General features: G+C 38.0%; 1 protein-coding gene across 10 annotated transcripts in view; it reads left to right on the forward strand.

Moving 5' to 3' along the window:
• The window catches only part of BEGAIN (brain enriched guanylate kinase associated), a 160,459-nt gene that overhangs the window by 95,503 nt on the left and 50,665 nt on the right, over positions 1 to 14,291 (forward strand). For 9 of the 10 annotated variants that reach the window (XM_039553158.1, XM_039553160.1, XM_039553162.1 and 6 more), the window contains 3 exons: positions 3,476 to 3,637; positions 5,226 to 5,282; positions 9,843 to 9,909. In XM_039553158.1, the coding sequence (XP_039409092.1) occupies positions 3,476 to 3,637; positions 5,226 to 5,282; positions 9,843 to 9,909 (286 nt within the window). The remainder of the gene's footprint in view (positions 1 to 3,475; positions 3,638 to 5,225; positions 5,283 to 9,842; positions 9,910 to 14,291) is intronic. The other variant, XM_019285782.3, reaches the window with a different exon arrangement.

Below are 14,291 nucleotides of genomic sequence, written 5' to 3' on the forward strand. Positions count from 1 at the left end.
ATAATGCTTAGGGGAAGGTTTTCAGAAAAAGAACATCTGTTTCTTGAGATATGAAAAAAACCCCAAACAACAAAACAAACAAACAAAAATCTCATTAAATACCTTAGATTAGCACAAAACAAAAATTGAGGCTCTGATCCTGTTATTAGAGATGCAGAATTTGATATATTGCATCCTCTTCTTCTTTCTGCTGTGTCACTCGCTTTGCCTTTGCTTTTTAGATGCTTGTTCATATAGAACCAATATCAAGAGAAAACAACAGGGTTTACCTCCAACCAATAATGTATCTAGATAAGGCTCAAATCACGCAGAAATAAAAGCCATCTTGGGAATCCTGGGAAATCTGCTCTCAGTGTTAGAGCTATCAGTACCCTTTCAATGGTTGCAGTCTAAGATTTGGGAAAATTTCCCAATTGTGCCATTCATGAGCGTAAGATTCATTGTGCCATTGCTTAAAGTTAGCTGTCTTCCCAGACTTGCTTGACTCAAGACAGATATTAAAGCAGATGATTTAACACTTTCCCAGCTGTGGTCTTTTCTCTCTCTCTTTCTTTTTTCTTCTTCCATAAAAGTGACTATAAGATTTTGCCATTCAGCATATTCTTGTCAGAACATAATTTCTTTCCTTCTAAAAGTTTTGCCTTTCCATCTAATAACTTGTGTTTTAGTACAGACTCACTGTCATGCATCTACTATTGTATCTTAAATAATCCCATCATAAATCAGGGATTATTTCCTATTTAAAAATTATATGTCCTCTTGAAAACAATTAGCTGTTTTAACATGTATCAGGTGAATCAAAGTACACAGTGAGGAGGGGTTCTCCTAGGGTTGGGAGAGTTTAAAAATGTCACCCCATCTTTCCAGCTTGGGTGGAAATGAATAAAACTTTTTCAGAATTATGGTTTGCTGGTTGGGAATAACTTTGATCTTTGAAGCTGCCTGAGTTTTGCCTTAATCAGTGGAGTTTTTCTTTTTTTGAACAAAGTTACAGCTATGGTTTACTACCCAAAACATCACATGGAAGAGTCCATGTGTGTAGACTTTCAGTAAAGCTCATTAGAATAGTCTTTATTTTAATGGATTGAATAATCTCATTCTGAAAGCAAAGAATTCAAGAATACAAATACTTCAAAGTGAACTTCAAGGGAAAAAGTGAGCTGGAAGTTTATGCTTCTAGTACAAGCTTCAGCCTGCCAAAACCTACAAAACTGTCGAGATCTGAATCTAAAAACACATTTCGGCATCTCAGACCAGCACTGCCTTCCACCTCAGGATCAAGCTTTACACAGAACTCAGATTTTTAACCCCAAGTTTCCCCACATAGACATGTCTAGGCACACAGGTCTATGCAGAAGCAACTTCATTTGAGGAGTCAGGAGTTTTGCTCCTGCTTATTCTTCTCACAACTGAGACCCAAAGCAAGAAGTACCTACATGAGGAAGCAGAAAACAAAGTTATTGGAGGTGATTAACTTTCCCCGTTTTCTTCTTTTATTAAGCAGTCTCCAGCTGTTATTAACTTAAACACTCCTGGCATTACCATTATATTTGTACCCCAATAGCTCCTCTTCCTCCCAAAGGTTATGCTCCCTGTGTCCAAAACTTCCCAGTGAAGCAGGATGCTCTAGCCTTCCTTGATCTGGCTTAACTTGCATTAACTGCACTTGCCCAGCAGCCTCAGCCTGGGCATTTTTATTCAAAATCATAGCTGGAGGACCTACTGTCTACTTTTTGTGCAAATCCTAGTGATTAGATTTTTAGAGCAGCAGAAAACTTGAGATCATATCTCTTTTCACTCTAAACAATTTTGACACTGTAACTGCCACTTCACAGAAGAAAATCCAAGTTGCCATGCTACAGGAAGGAAAACTGACCACTCTTCTTTCCCAAGATAAGCAGATGAGTAGCAAGAACAGGCCAGAAGCAGAGCAAGTGAAAGGCGGTATGATGTGGTAACATCATCAATGAGGACATGTAGAAATGAGCAGCATGGGTTCTCAGTTCCCTAGATAACTTCAGAGTTTAATTCACAAAGTGAAATATAAAAATTAAATGGTTATATTAAGTGGAGCTGCATTAAATATCTGAATTAGAATATATTATTTTAAGAGAATATAACTACAAGTGGTAATCTAAGTATAGCTGTAACCACGCAATACATGCAATTGAAATAGAGCACTGTTGACAAAACCTTAGGCTGTTTCCTAGCTCAAAGCTGCATGGATCAAGCAAGCAGCAATTGTAAGGCTTTTGCATTAACTTACTGAGCTCCTACCATAGCTTGAAGAGGAGAAGCCAGTCACGCTGTAGACAGCTCAGATAAGTGTTCCTTGAAGATCGACATGTTGTTCCCACCTCTCTTGTCTAATTAAAGATCCAAAATATTATTCTACTGCAGCTGATGGCGGTACTCACTTGACATCAAAGGGAATCAAGATCTGCCATTCATTTATGAAGAACTATTTTTACCATAGGATTAAAAAAAACCAAAACAATTCACAATGCATCCTGTGGTAGCACTTTGTGTCTAGGTGATGGCAGATCCCAGTTCCATAGTGCCTCAGGGGTCCCACCTGGAGCCAAGTGATCAGCTCCATACTGAGGTTGCTGTATCTGAACCAAGTTACATTCATCTCCAGAGATCCAGCTCTGGCAGGAATCCCATCCTGCTGTTCAACTGGCAAAAATGTGAGAAGACTGAGAAGCTTACAAACTAAATAGACAAGGATACAAAAGTCTCCATTGTGCAGATAAGAATTGAGGCGCATGCAGAGTGGGTCACCTGAGTCTCCTGCTTTGTTTTGTTTACGACCATAAGTGAAGATGCTTTACAATAAGTTCTTTAGTGAAAAAAACTGTGAAAAATTAGGGGTTACACTTGGGTCTGGAAAGTCTTGGCTCCCAAATAAGTGGGGGAAAAAGGGAAAGATCTACAACCTTACAGTTGTGATATTATTAATTGATTACCATTCTCCAAACGAGATGCTGAACAATAAGATCTCTAGCATCTCTGTGGCAGTGATTGGGGTGGAAATGGAATCAAACAAGACAAAAGTTTCTTCCTCCACAGAATTTTAATTTGGATTTTAGGTAAGGAAATATTTTTGGTAGTTTATTTAGAGTTGCTGCTCTATAGAGACCTGCTACTTCAGTCATAGTATGGTAAGATAAATCTAAATGGAAGTCCTATGTGAAACCAAACACTAGAGCGTGTTTTGTATTTTAATGAAGATTCTTTCACAACATATTCCATTCTGGATAATGAGATAGTAGCAATAAATGCACCAGAAAGGACAGATGGAAGATAGTCAGCTGTCTGAATCAGAAGATTTTCAAAGTGCAGTAAACAGATTATTAAGCACACTTTTCTGGCTTGAGGCCAAGCTATACTCTAGGGAACTAGTCAAAGAGTGGATCATGAAAAGCTTTTTGGGAGCAGCTAAATTCTACAGCTGTGGTCTTTGTTTTTCTAGTACTTTGCAAGAACAGAAGGGGGAATTACGAAAGCGCCTATCGTACACTACCCATAAGCTGGAAATGCTTGAAACGGAGTTTGATTCTACACGTCAGTATCTTGAAATAGAATTGAGACGTGCTCAGGAAGAACTTGAAAAAGTAACTGAAAAACTGAGAAGGTTAGTAATGAACTTTTTGAAATAAACAGAGTTATTAGAATTTTAAAAGTGGCTGTATTAAAGACATATGTTAAGTAAAAACAAATATAGTCACAAACGTGTAATTTATTATTTATTGATTACACATCGTGTTTCATATTTAATATATAGATTTCATTTACCTGAGTATATATTACATGCCACATGCAGTTATTTATCTGTGATATGTAAAATGTCTCTGTACCAAAAGCAAATATGTTAATAGAAATACACCTATATATGTGCATATATGGCATTATTTATGTATAAACACACATGTGGGGTAGTGTCGCATGGCATTACACATACAAAGGTTAAAAACACACTACATATATATATATTATTTATACTCTAGATATACAGATAAATCTTTTTTAAATGACTTTGCTCATTTTCTTTGTTTAGACTTCTTTGCATTCATACAAGAGAATAGAATTTGGGTCTCCATCACTCAAAGCTGAGACTATGTTCAATTCAAATAATATTAAGGCATTTTGCATTATAGTATAGCAAATAATTTCCTTTTTAGCCTCAAGCAGAATGGGATGATGGTGAAAAGCTATTATTTAAAACTGTTGTAGCTGTGGTACCTTGCTGTTGCAAATCAGGGACCTAGGTAGTGCTAATGATAGATTACGTTAAGCAAGCAGTCCTGACATTAATGGCACTGATGAAAATGGTCTGTGGACTTAGCCTAAAATTTATCATTGATTCTTAATATCCATTTTTTCATTTGTTTTCAAAACTTCTGAAACTAGAATTATCCACTTATGCAGGAATGTATTTGCATGTCTTGTGAGACTTTCCTAAACTGATATCTTAATGGAACTATTTGGTTAATTCATTGGATGACTCAAAACTAAATTCAGAATAAATCATTCCAGGGCAATACCTAAGGAAATATTTTTCATTCCTTGCAGAAGGCAAAAGCCAAACCAAAACAATGTCAAAAACCACCAATAAACAGAGTCAACCAAACCATTTTATGCAAATTTCAAACAGAATGAGTCTGTAAGATCTCAATTTAGGAAACATTCTAGTGTGGTCTTATAACTTAAATGCTTCTCTAACTGGGGATGTTTCTCAAAACGAAACTAAAATATGCAGGTGTTGTGGTGAGTTTGAAATCTACACACATCTATCAAGAGCAATCTGGAGGTTCTCTATATAGTTTTCTTGTCAACAATATTTTTCCTATCTTTTCACTTAGAGCAGAGTCACTGAAAGTAACTTCATTCTTGATGTAGTTTCGCTTCAATACATTCCAGGACAGGGAACACTGGTACTCTTTTCTCTTGAAGCATGAATTTGTGCAGCTGCCATAAAGCAGCAGAGGGGCTGACCATCCCACTCTTGTTAAAACAGAGGGGCTTCCTAGTCAGTAGAAAGCCTCTTATCAATTTCACTGGGCATTAATGAGTCAAGCACCCTTTGAAACTCAGGCCAGGGTCTCACAGCCAAGTCTAGAACTCATACTAGAACATTACATTAGCAGAACTGACTTTCCAATATTCTAATGGAACATTGTACCATATTACAAAGAAAACTTATATTAAAAATTATGTTTCAGGCAGGTGATTACTCCCCTGAAGACATATCATAATGGAAGCCAAAAATGTTTTACGAGGTGAGCTTTAAAAATGTTTCTATTGAGAATAGCAAGGCATCCTGCAAGTTGAACATCTAGATTTGTCAACCTGGAGAAGGGTAATGTCTGAAAAAAACCTGTCATCCAAAAGCATGTCAGCACATGTCACAGAGGAAAATCAATGTGAGGAAAACAAAGTATAATTAGTTTCAATTATGTGCCTCTTCCTTTATTCACTGCACAGGGAGAGAAATTCAACCCCTCATAAATAAATAGGCCCTGTGTAGCAAGATCCCACTTGTACACTGGAGAACATTTCTGTTATTAAATTTCTGTTTCTGTAAAGTGTAAATTTTTTTCCAAGAGGCTGAATGAATACCTTTTCTAATCCTTTCTGAAAGTCTTTGTCTTAATTTACCCAGAATTGCCTGTGTTGTTGCTAGGCCTCCCTACTTTTACCCAAGAGAAGAAGTCATTTTTGTGTCTCAAGGGTCAAGTTTTCAAACTCTCTACAAACATTTAGAGATGGCTTCTTTCTTTTTTCTCAGTGGGAGAACAGTGCTGACTAGATTTGAAAATAATGACTGTAAAGCATATGTTCATCTTTGAAAAGTGACTGAAGAGATAGGGGATTTCATATACCTCAGAGTGGTCCCTTATCTGACATGGTCAGCATAGCTTTTATAAGTTGAAATCTAAAAAAATATCAAAAACCAAGCTTGGAACCACATCTGGACTCCAAAGTTCATGCTGGGTTTTTTCCTTGAGGCTCTACCCTGGGTAACAACTTGGCGAGGTCCCCATCCTATCCTTTAACAGAAAGTTATTTTAAGACATGAGAAGTAAACCCATACAAGGCTATATTTAGCACTGAGATTAGCCCACACAGATAATTGTTTCACCAAAAGCAAGGCATTTCACAGACTGAAGGGGTGTTCTGAACAGGAGTCCGGGAGGAAAAACTATTGTTTTCATAAGGATGTTGGTATAACTTGTGATAACAGAGAGAGAAAAGTTTTTTGAAGAAGTTACTCTTTCAAGAGTCACTTTTCAAAGCTAACTGCACTCTAGGAGAAATTCTCTTCTTTAAAGAAAGTCAGCCCAAGACTAAGTTTTACTTTAGATTTATTTCATGGCCTTAAGAGGGCTTGAGATTGAGTGGAAGCAGAGAAATAGAGGCTTTTGCAGACTTCCTCTTCAGTGATCTGCAGTCTTAGGGAGGAGTGTGTTGTCTGGTGTGTTGGAGCACAGACACCTGATACATTCAATATGGTCAGAATATTTTTAATTAGGCCCCAATTTGTTCAAGAATCGAAATATTTGTTTAATGGATGCATGTATGTGCACCTGAAGTTACACGAGCATCTCCTAATGACATAAACAACACAAAAATACATCCACAAATGATAATAGGTTATCAAGCCACATGACTTTATCCTTATAGCAGTTTTGCAGGATAGTGAAGCCTACCCTTCATTTTCTTTTCAAAGAAGCCAGATTTACAAGGTTAAAATATTTCATACTTCACAATGTTCAGGCTATCTGGGTGTATTTTTTTCTGCAAACAAGGTTAAGTTACCATTTGGTCACCCGATCATTTCAAATTTGAACTTTCCCTGCTCTTTATTTCCCCTTCCTTTTATCTTACAGTTTTGCCCGAAGACTGATCTGACTCTGTTCCTCTTTTATCCCTTTAACACTTTCTTCCATGTACTTCTGGGTCCATTTCTCTCCTTGCCACCTACATTTGCTGACACTTCTTTTGGCACAGTGAATTTCCAATTTGGGGTTTATGCCTATATGTGCATGTGTATGTGCTTGTGTATGTGTGTATGTGTTTGTGCTTATTTTGACTACCTTTGCACACTGTTCTCAATAGAAACACTTTTTGAAGCTCAGCTTCCTACTTTCTGTGGATTTTTTTTAGATTGGATTTGACTGTACCGGGAGGTGGTCATTTTCTCAGTGCAAAATGAATGTGCTAGAGAACTAGAGTTTGTGGGCTACTTTCTCCTAAACATACAACAGGCAAAAATTTGATGGGCAAAGGCAAAAGAAGTTATAAAGAGAGAAGGAGATTGTGAAAAACTTGAAAAACCTTCTAACACCATCTATGGCATGGAAGTATTGTCATTGAAAAACAATTAATAATAGTTAACCTTTCAGTCATTCATATCAAGAGAAAAAGTGACAACAGAAGCTGAGGAACAAACCCATTGTTACCATAAGTGAGTCTATCCAAGCAGTAATCACTGCTGGTTTTATTCATGGTCTCAAAGTTACGGACAAGGAACCTTCAGGGTCTCCCTTGAGCTGTCCACATCAGTAACCACTGCAGAACAGCCTGTGGTACAGGGACACCTAGAAAAGCCCTGAAGGAAATTTCTTCTTCCCTTTACTTTCAGGAAGTTATGCAAGTGCTTTTGAACACATGCAAATTTTTAGGGAATTGCAGGTGCTAACTGTTTAAATCAGTTTTTACACCACCTCCACTTGAACCACAAACTTCCTGGGTGCCAAGCAAGTTTAATCTGTTCTATTTCGCTTTACTAGACAAAAAATGTAGACCACAACAAAGAAGATGCCAGGGCACTTTAGGGCTCAGCCAAAAGGCACTATTTTATTTCCCAAAATCCTTTCTTCCTGCACCATGGCATGCATCCTTACCAGCAAAACAAAATATTTGTGCTAACTGCAGGCAAAGCCATTTTAATCCTCCTTGTATCAAGATCATCTCTGCTTTCTCCTGTGCCACAAAAAGCTGGGTACAGAGTACCCTGAGATTTGTCTTCGTTGTGTTGTCAGCTAAATGGCTGGGAAAATCCCAAGTAAACCTAGAGCTGCACAAGTCAATGTCTATAGTGAGGCTTAGTGGTAAATGCTGTGAGGAGCATGGACAATGCAGAGAATTGTAAACCTGAGTCAATCCTTTAAGTCACCTGGACACAAGCATAATGGCACTATGAGAATTGGTGAGTATTGACCAAGTCTCACAGTACAAGTCTCAGAGGTTTTCAGCCCATTTGGGTCACCACCTCAGCAAACACTGTTTACCACAGACCCTCCTCACAGGAAGGAAGTCTCTGCTCAGCAGCTCTGTAAAATGTAGGCAACATTGAGACTTCCCCCAGGCTTGCAATGCATATTGGAAATGGCTGATGATTCTGGGCTGACCCTTGGTACCCCGAGGAGGTTCACCCATGGGGATGTTATTATTTATATCCACAGAGCAGATGTCCTTGGCACAGACATCCCCTCTCAGGTCCGTGCAGCAGATGTTATTTCACTGCTGGGAGGCCCAGCCAGAGCTCTGCATCCCTCAAGAGGGGCACTGCAAGCCACTGGCCTGCCCTGGATGGAGAATTCTGATCATTTAACTGGAAAGAAAATCTCCATGGCAACAGAATCTGGGAGAAGCATCACGTTGCCAGGAAGGGATGGGCTAGACCCTTTGATTCGAAGCTATGGCATGTTTGGAAAACAGACCTTCATTCCAATTTCAACAGCCACTCCTAACCAAATGACAAACCAAAGAGACTTCTTTAATCCCAGTCCCATCCTGATAACCACAGAAACTACACCCGGATCCAGACTTCTGAAAGGAAGTGCGTTCTGCTGTATAAATGTCTATTACATCTGAGTTCACTCTTACAGTGAAAACACTTGCACATTACGTAAAATCTCCTCACTGCTGAAAATACTTTGACCTATTGATCAGTACAGACATATAGATTTGTTCAGACAAAATTTTCAACCCTGAGCTTCTAATATTTGCTTTACATTTGTTATACATCTTGCTGAGGTGATGGGTACTAATGAACAAGGAGCTATCCTCCTTAGGTTCTGTGAAGAGAAAGCTACTACCAAAATGCCAATGTTTTTCCCACAGCCTGTGGGAAAATCTTTTCCCACAGGCTTGTTCACTACCATACCAAGGTTACCATCTAAGTAACCTAAAGATGTGCAGGCTGAAACTTTTCTTTGGTGTGTTGCTCTGGAATAAGCAGGGAAGCCTCATTTTGAGAGTTCATTCAGTCCCTAAGTGCTGATAAAAATAAATACCCATCTTTTCCCAGCTAAGGTATCTAAATATACTTCCTGAAAAAATAAGCAACTCCTTGAACTCCTGTTGAAAGAAGAAATATTCTCTTCTAAGTCACATGTTGATGCCCACATGTTGCTACAGTCATCAGGATTCTGCTGCAATTTCACAATAAATCTTTTATTTTTGTGCTGCCTAAGCCTACAGCTCAAGCTTCCTCTCTGACATACTATTCTTGAGCCTGATGTAAAACTATAATTACCTTGTGCAAGTTCCTAGGCTGTAATGTGTGTCTGCACACAAGTGCAGAACAACCAACATATCTTCACTTCCTGCTGGAATTTGCTGCTAAATATAGTAAGCAAATATGACAAAGAAGTTTGCTTAGGAAGCAGATGGTAATTGCATTTCAAAGGCAACCACTGACTGGTAACAGGAGTGATAAGCAAATAGAATTCAAGTAGTGCAAGCCAAGGTTTTGTACTGATGTGAAAATACAGGTAAAAAACAACATGAAAAGCAATGCATTCAGTTACATGATATCATCTTTGTTTTAGGATACAAAACAATTACCTAGCCTTACAAAGAATTAATCAGGATCTGGAGGATAAGCTTTACAGAATGGTAAGTTATCATAAGTGCTTTTTAAAAAAAAAAATATATTAAATGTGGTTTTATGGTTCTTAAGTCATTGGAAAAACATGTATGTAGCTGTCACAAAAAAAAGTCAAGTTCTAAAAGCAGAGACGCTTAGAAAAGATATCATGTGAAGAGCTCAAGCTGTGTACAATGACATAACTCCATCAATTTAAATAGAGATTGCCTTGACTGATGATCTAGCTGAGTAAATTGTACCTTTAAAATAATTCTGGTAAATTTAGTTAATAACTTTATGGGTTTTAAATATTTATGTTTTCATTAAGTATCAAATTTAAATAAGGTAATCCAAGGTTTTCTCATGTTTCTTAGATGCTTCTACTCAGCCTTTTTTTTAAGTGATTTAAGAGCTTGGATGGTCTGAATGAAATTCTTTTCTAACTATCAATCTCAGCATATTAATTTACAATCTGCATGTGTCTGCCACCACAATGTCAATGTCACTGTCATGGGCCAATTAATAACCAAGAGAGGAAAACACTGCAGCCTTTGTGGGCTCCACATTGCAAGACACAGCACCACTGATTCAAAATAGCTTGAAGATGTCAAAAAGAAATGGCAATGCCATTGGTCCCCTGGCTTGTTGCTAATGCTCCTGGGACATTGTACTCACTGGTAGGAGTACAATTACAAAGGAATGTGAAGATAATGTTTAGAGAGGAAAGAATGACAGTTATGAATTTCCAAAGATCTTAGGTAGCAATTGCATGGATGAGCAGCTTGAAATGGGGGGAACGGTTTATTGTGGATTTTGAGAGAGTACGGACTATAGTAACATACAGGACAGGCACCAGCCTTTACTAATAAACAAATTTTTGAAAATGCCATGGTTCTTATCTCAGAATCCTATTTCAATAGCTAACAATGAATAGAGGACTGAGCTTTTGCAACTGGCTAACAACAGAGCAAAGTTACAGCTGGGTTGTAGCTGACATTTGTTCATAAATAAATGTTTAAAGACTGTAAAAGCGTAAATAATGTTTGGCCTCGGGTTATTGCTTTTTTTACCCACTCTTCTTTTGTCGCTTTTTCTTTTTGCCCAAACCACTTGAGGATTTTGCCCAAATCACTTCATCTGTAGCCCAACATTTATTACCTATGTGCCACAAAAGATAAATAAAGTAGAGTCATTTGGGCTGGTAAATGAAATAATAATATTAGAAACACAGAAAGGACTCCAGAAAATCCATGTGTTTTTATCAGGTATTTCAGATCAGAGCAAAGAATTTTTAAACTGCTGTTTCAGCATCCAGTTAAATCCTTGAGAAACTATTTCAGAGCAAAGCACAGAAAGATGTAAAACCAGTCCTTTGGAGCACTGTGCCTTTCTTTATCCCACTAATATGACAGTCACTGAAGATAGCTTTAGAGGCTTGGAGAAGATCAGTCAGGCTCTGCACACCACTTAACTCCAGACTGCTTCGCTTTCTGAAATATTGAAACTGAAGACACAAAACAAATGTGAACTAGAAACTCTATTAAAAGGAAAAAGATGAAGAAGAAAGTACCATATCTGATTTAGATAAGTCAAACCTTTTGATTTTCAGGGTGCTCCAAAAGCCCTCAATACTTCAGAGACAGTTGAATTGAACAACAGCTGGTCTGGTTATTCAACAGCTATGGTGGGCTCTTGGATACCTTTCTCTCCCTTTCCTGCTTAGGAGGAACAGCTGTGTGTACTGTTTTGTTTTGTTTAGTTTGTCATTCTAAAATCAAGCACTTCTGATTTCTCTACCCTTATACAAATCCAAATATATAAACCATGTGTTTACTTCCTCCTTCTCTCCCCTACCCCATCCCTTTGTACACACACATGTATATATACACTCACACAGGTTTTGACTATTTAGTGGGCTCAAATTCAACAAGTAGGAGAAGAAAGACACCCAGGCAGTGGTCCCTTGCTCCCCTTGTAGACAACATGGGATGCTCCCAGGAGATGAGTTACTCCCTGCCCTAACAGGTGACCCACAGTTCCCCCTCTCCCAGTGACTGGTCCTTCTCATCACAACTTATCTAGGAGTTCATTGTGGCTCCCTCTTCTAACATTTCTTGGTGTCCTGAATGTTAAAGCCTTTCATGCCTGCTATTGGTATAAGAGATGTAAAAGAATAATCATTAATTCATCAGGAGTCACAGAAAAGAAGCTGATGTAGCAGTTACTTTTCTTCTAGGCTCTGCTTCCTTTTGGGTGATAATCTATAAAATATTTAAAAATATTTGAAAGCACACTTCTGATCACAGCAAATGGTATCCAGCTGAAACCTCTGTCACATCAGAAGTGGAAGTATAAATATAAAATATAAACCATGGTGTCTGATTTGGCTAAGAGCTAAAAAATGCAATCCTGAAATCAGGGGAGAGCTTGCTGTAATAAACTGGGCAAGACAACACATGGAACAGTAGAGGAATGTGGCACAGAGTTAAAGTTCTGCTGTCACTCCTCATAAAACTATTGTTCTTACCACAGTAAGTGTCTTCAGCTGGAGAAGATTTCTTTGGTTTTGTAAGCACTGGTTAAGAAGTGGAATATACAGGCTGTCTTCCTAAATAATTAATCTTTATAACTCTTTTCTCCATTAAGATGTGTGAAAAGACTAGGCAGAGTCCTCACATTTTGCACTGCAATTCCATCAAAGCACTGTTTAATCAAACAACTTTTTATAATATTTAGTTCCAGTTGTCATCAGTTATCTTCACTTACCTTTACATTTGTTTGATTTTCTGGAGCATGCTCTGCCATGGTCCTGCTGCTCACAAACAGCAATTACAAGTAGATTATGCAAGTCACCCCAACCACATGGTAAGAAATCCTTTATATGATCTCAATCCAGTTGTATTCTCCATATGATCCTGTCTGGAATTAAGCAACATATTTTAAAAAGCTCTTGAAGTTTTAAGGCTTTTGGCTGCAGTTAGTTCTGTAGATTTACCTCTAATGCCTTAAACCAGATTTTTAATAGTATCCTCTTTTGGGAAGAACTGAAGCCTAATAATAGCTGCTTAATAAAACCAACTGCTAATGAAAATTACACCCATTTCTCCTCCCCCATCTGCATTTTGAATGTTCTTGAAAACATGATCACAGAAATCCAGCTGCAAAGAGCTCAGGAGACCTTATTATCCAGAAACACCCCAAAATATGTCATTTTTACACAGTTTGAACAGACTGCTGGATGGTATCAGCTCTGGTTCCCACCTCTGCAAAGCCAGCACCGGCCCTCTGCACAAAGTGCATTATACATTTTATCATCTGTCAAGATGAAAACTCTCACATTTTTTCAATAAAAATGTACAAAGTTTACAGCTAAATTTTACCATAGATCTTTTGCAATATTACACATCACAGCCTGATTTTTCATTCACATTAAGGCAGACTGGGAGTGCGACTCTGCCATAAAGTTGGAAGAAATTATTATATAAACCAGCAGTAAAGAGGGGTTTGTGTTAAGGATGATCATGTCTGAAATGCTGCACTTTCTGAGCACTGCACTGATTTTTATCCTGTTTCTGCCTCTGCCTATGAGCTGGAGGAGGACTAAGAGGTACAGCAAATACTTTATATTCTATGTTATTAAGAGTTATTTATCCAGCTCTTGAATATCTGGGGTTTTCCAGTTTGCTGGTCATAATATATACTTAAGTATCTCCAGCTGGGGAAATCCAAATAGGAATTAAATATGAGCTGGGCAATTTTAAGTGGTGCTCCGAGACCTTGTGTCAGGGAAATGTTATTTTAAAAGAAGCAGATTGCTGGGTATCCAGGCCAGGAAGGTAAAGAATATGGAAAGTAGTGAGGAATTTGATGAACAATTTCAGTCAGACATTAAAAACATCTAAGTACCAGCAGTTTGGCTTTGCAATTTGAACCAGTGACTAGATTGCACCTGAGTCTCCTATGAGACCTACCAGTCACAACCCCAATATGGTTTAAATCATAGGTGAAAGATTAAAACAATGGAGAGAAATCCTTTTTCGCACACAAACACAAGGAAAACAGAAGCCCAGCATCCTCAGGTTTTTGAATGGAACATGATGACTTTGATAGTGACTTTGAACAGAGTGATTTAAAGCCCATCTTTTTCATTTTCTTTCCTTTATGGAAGAAGAAGTTTCTTCTCCTCCCCCATGTCCCATGAAAATCAAATAGAGATGACCTAAATATACTTAAAAGGATTTGCATCCCAAAGACAAGAAAGTTTGGAGTCAGCTCAACCTGACAGGCTCATTTACTCACATTCAGTGAAGACAGCTGTGAATTTCAAGAGAAATTTATACTGGTTGGTTAGTTAAGGCAGAAGCCAGAGAAGGTTTGTGCTTTGTGGACTAAACAACTGTAAAATAACATT

This window comes from Corvus cornix, chromosome 5, assembly GCF_000738735.6.
Source record: "Corvus cornix cornix isolate S_Up_H32 chromosome 5, ASM73873v5, whole genome shotgun sequence".
Taxonomy (NCBI): domain Eukaryota; kingdom Metazoa; phylum Chordata; class Aves; order Passeriformes; family Corvidae; genus Corvus; species Corvus cornix.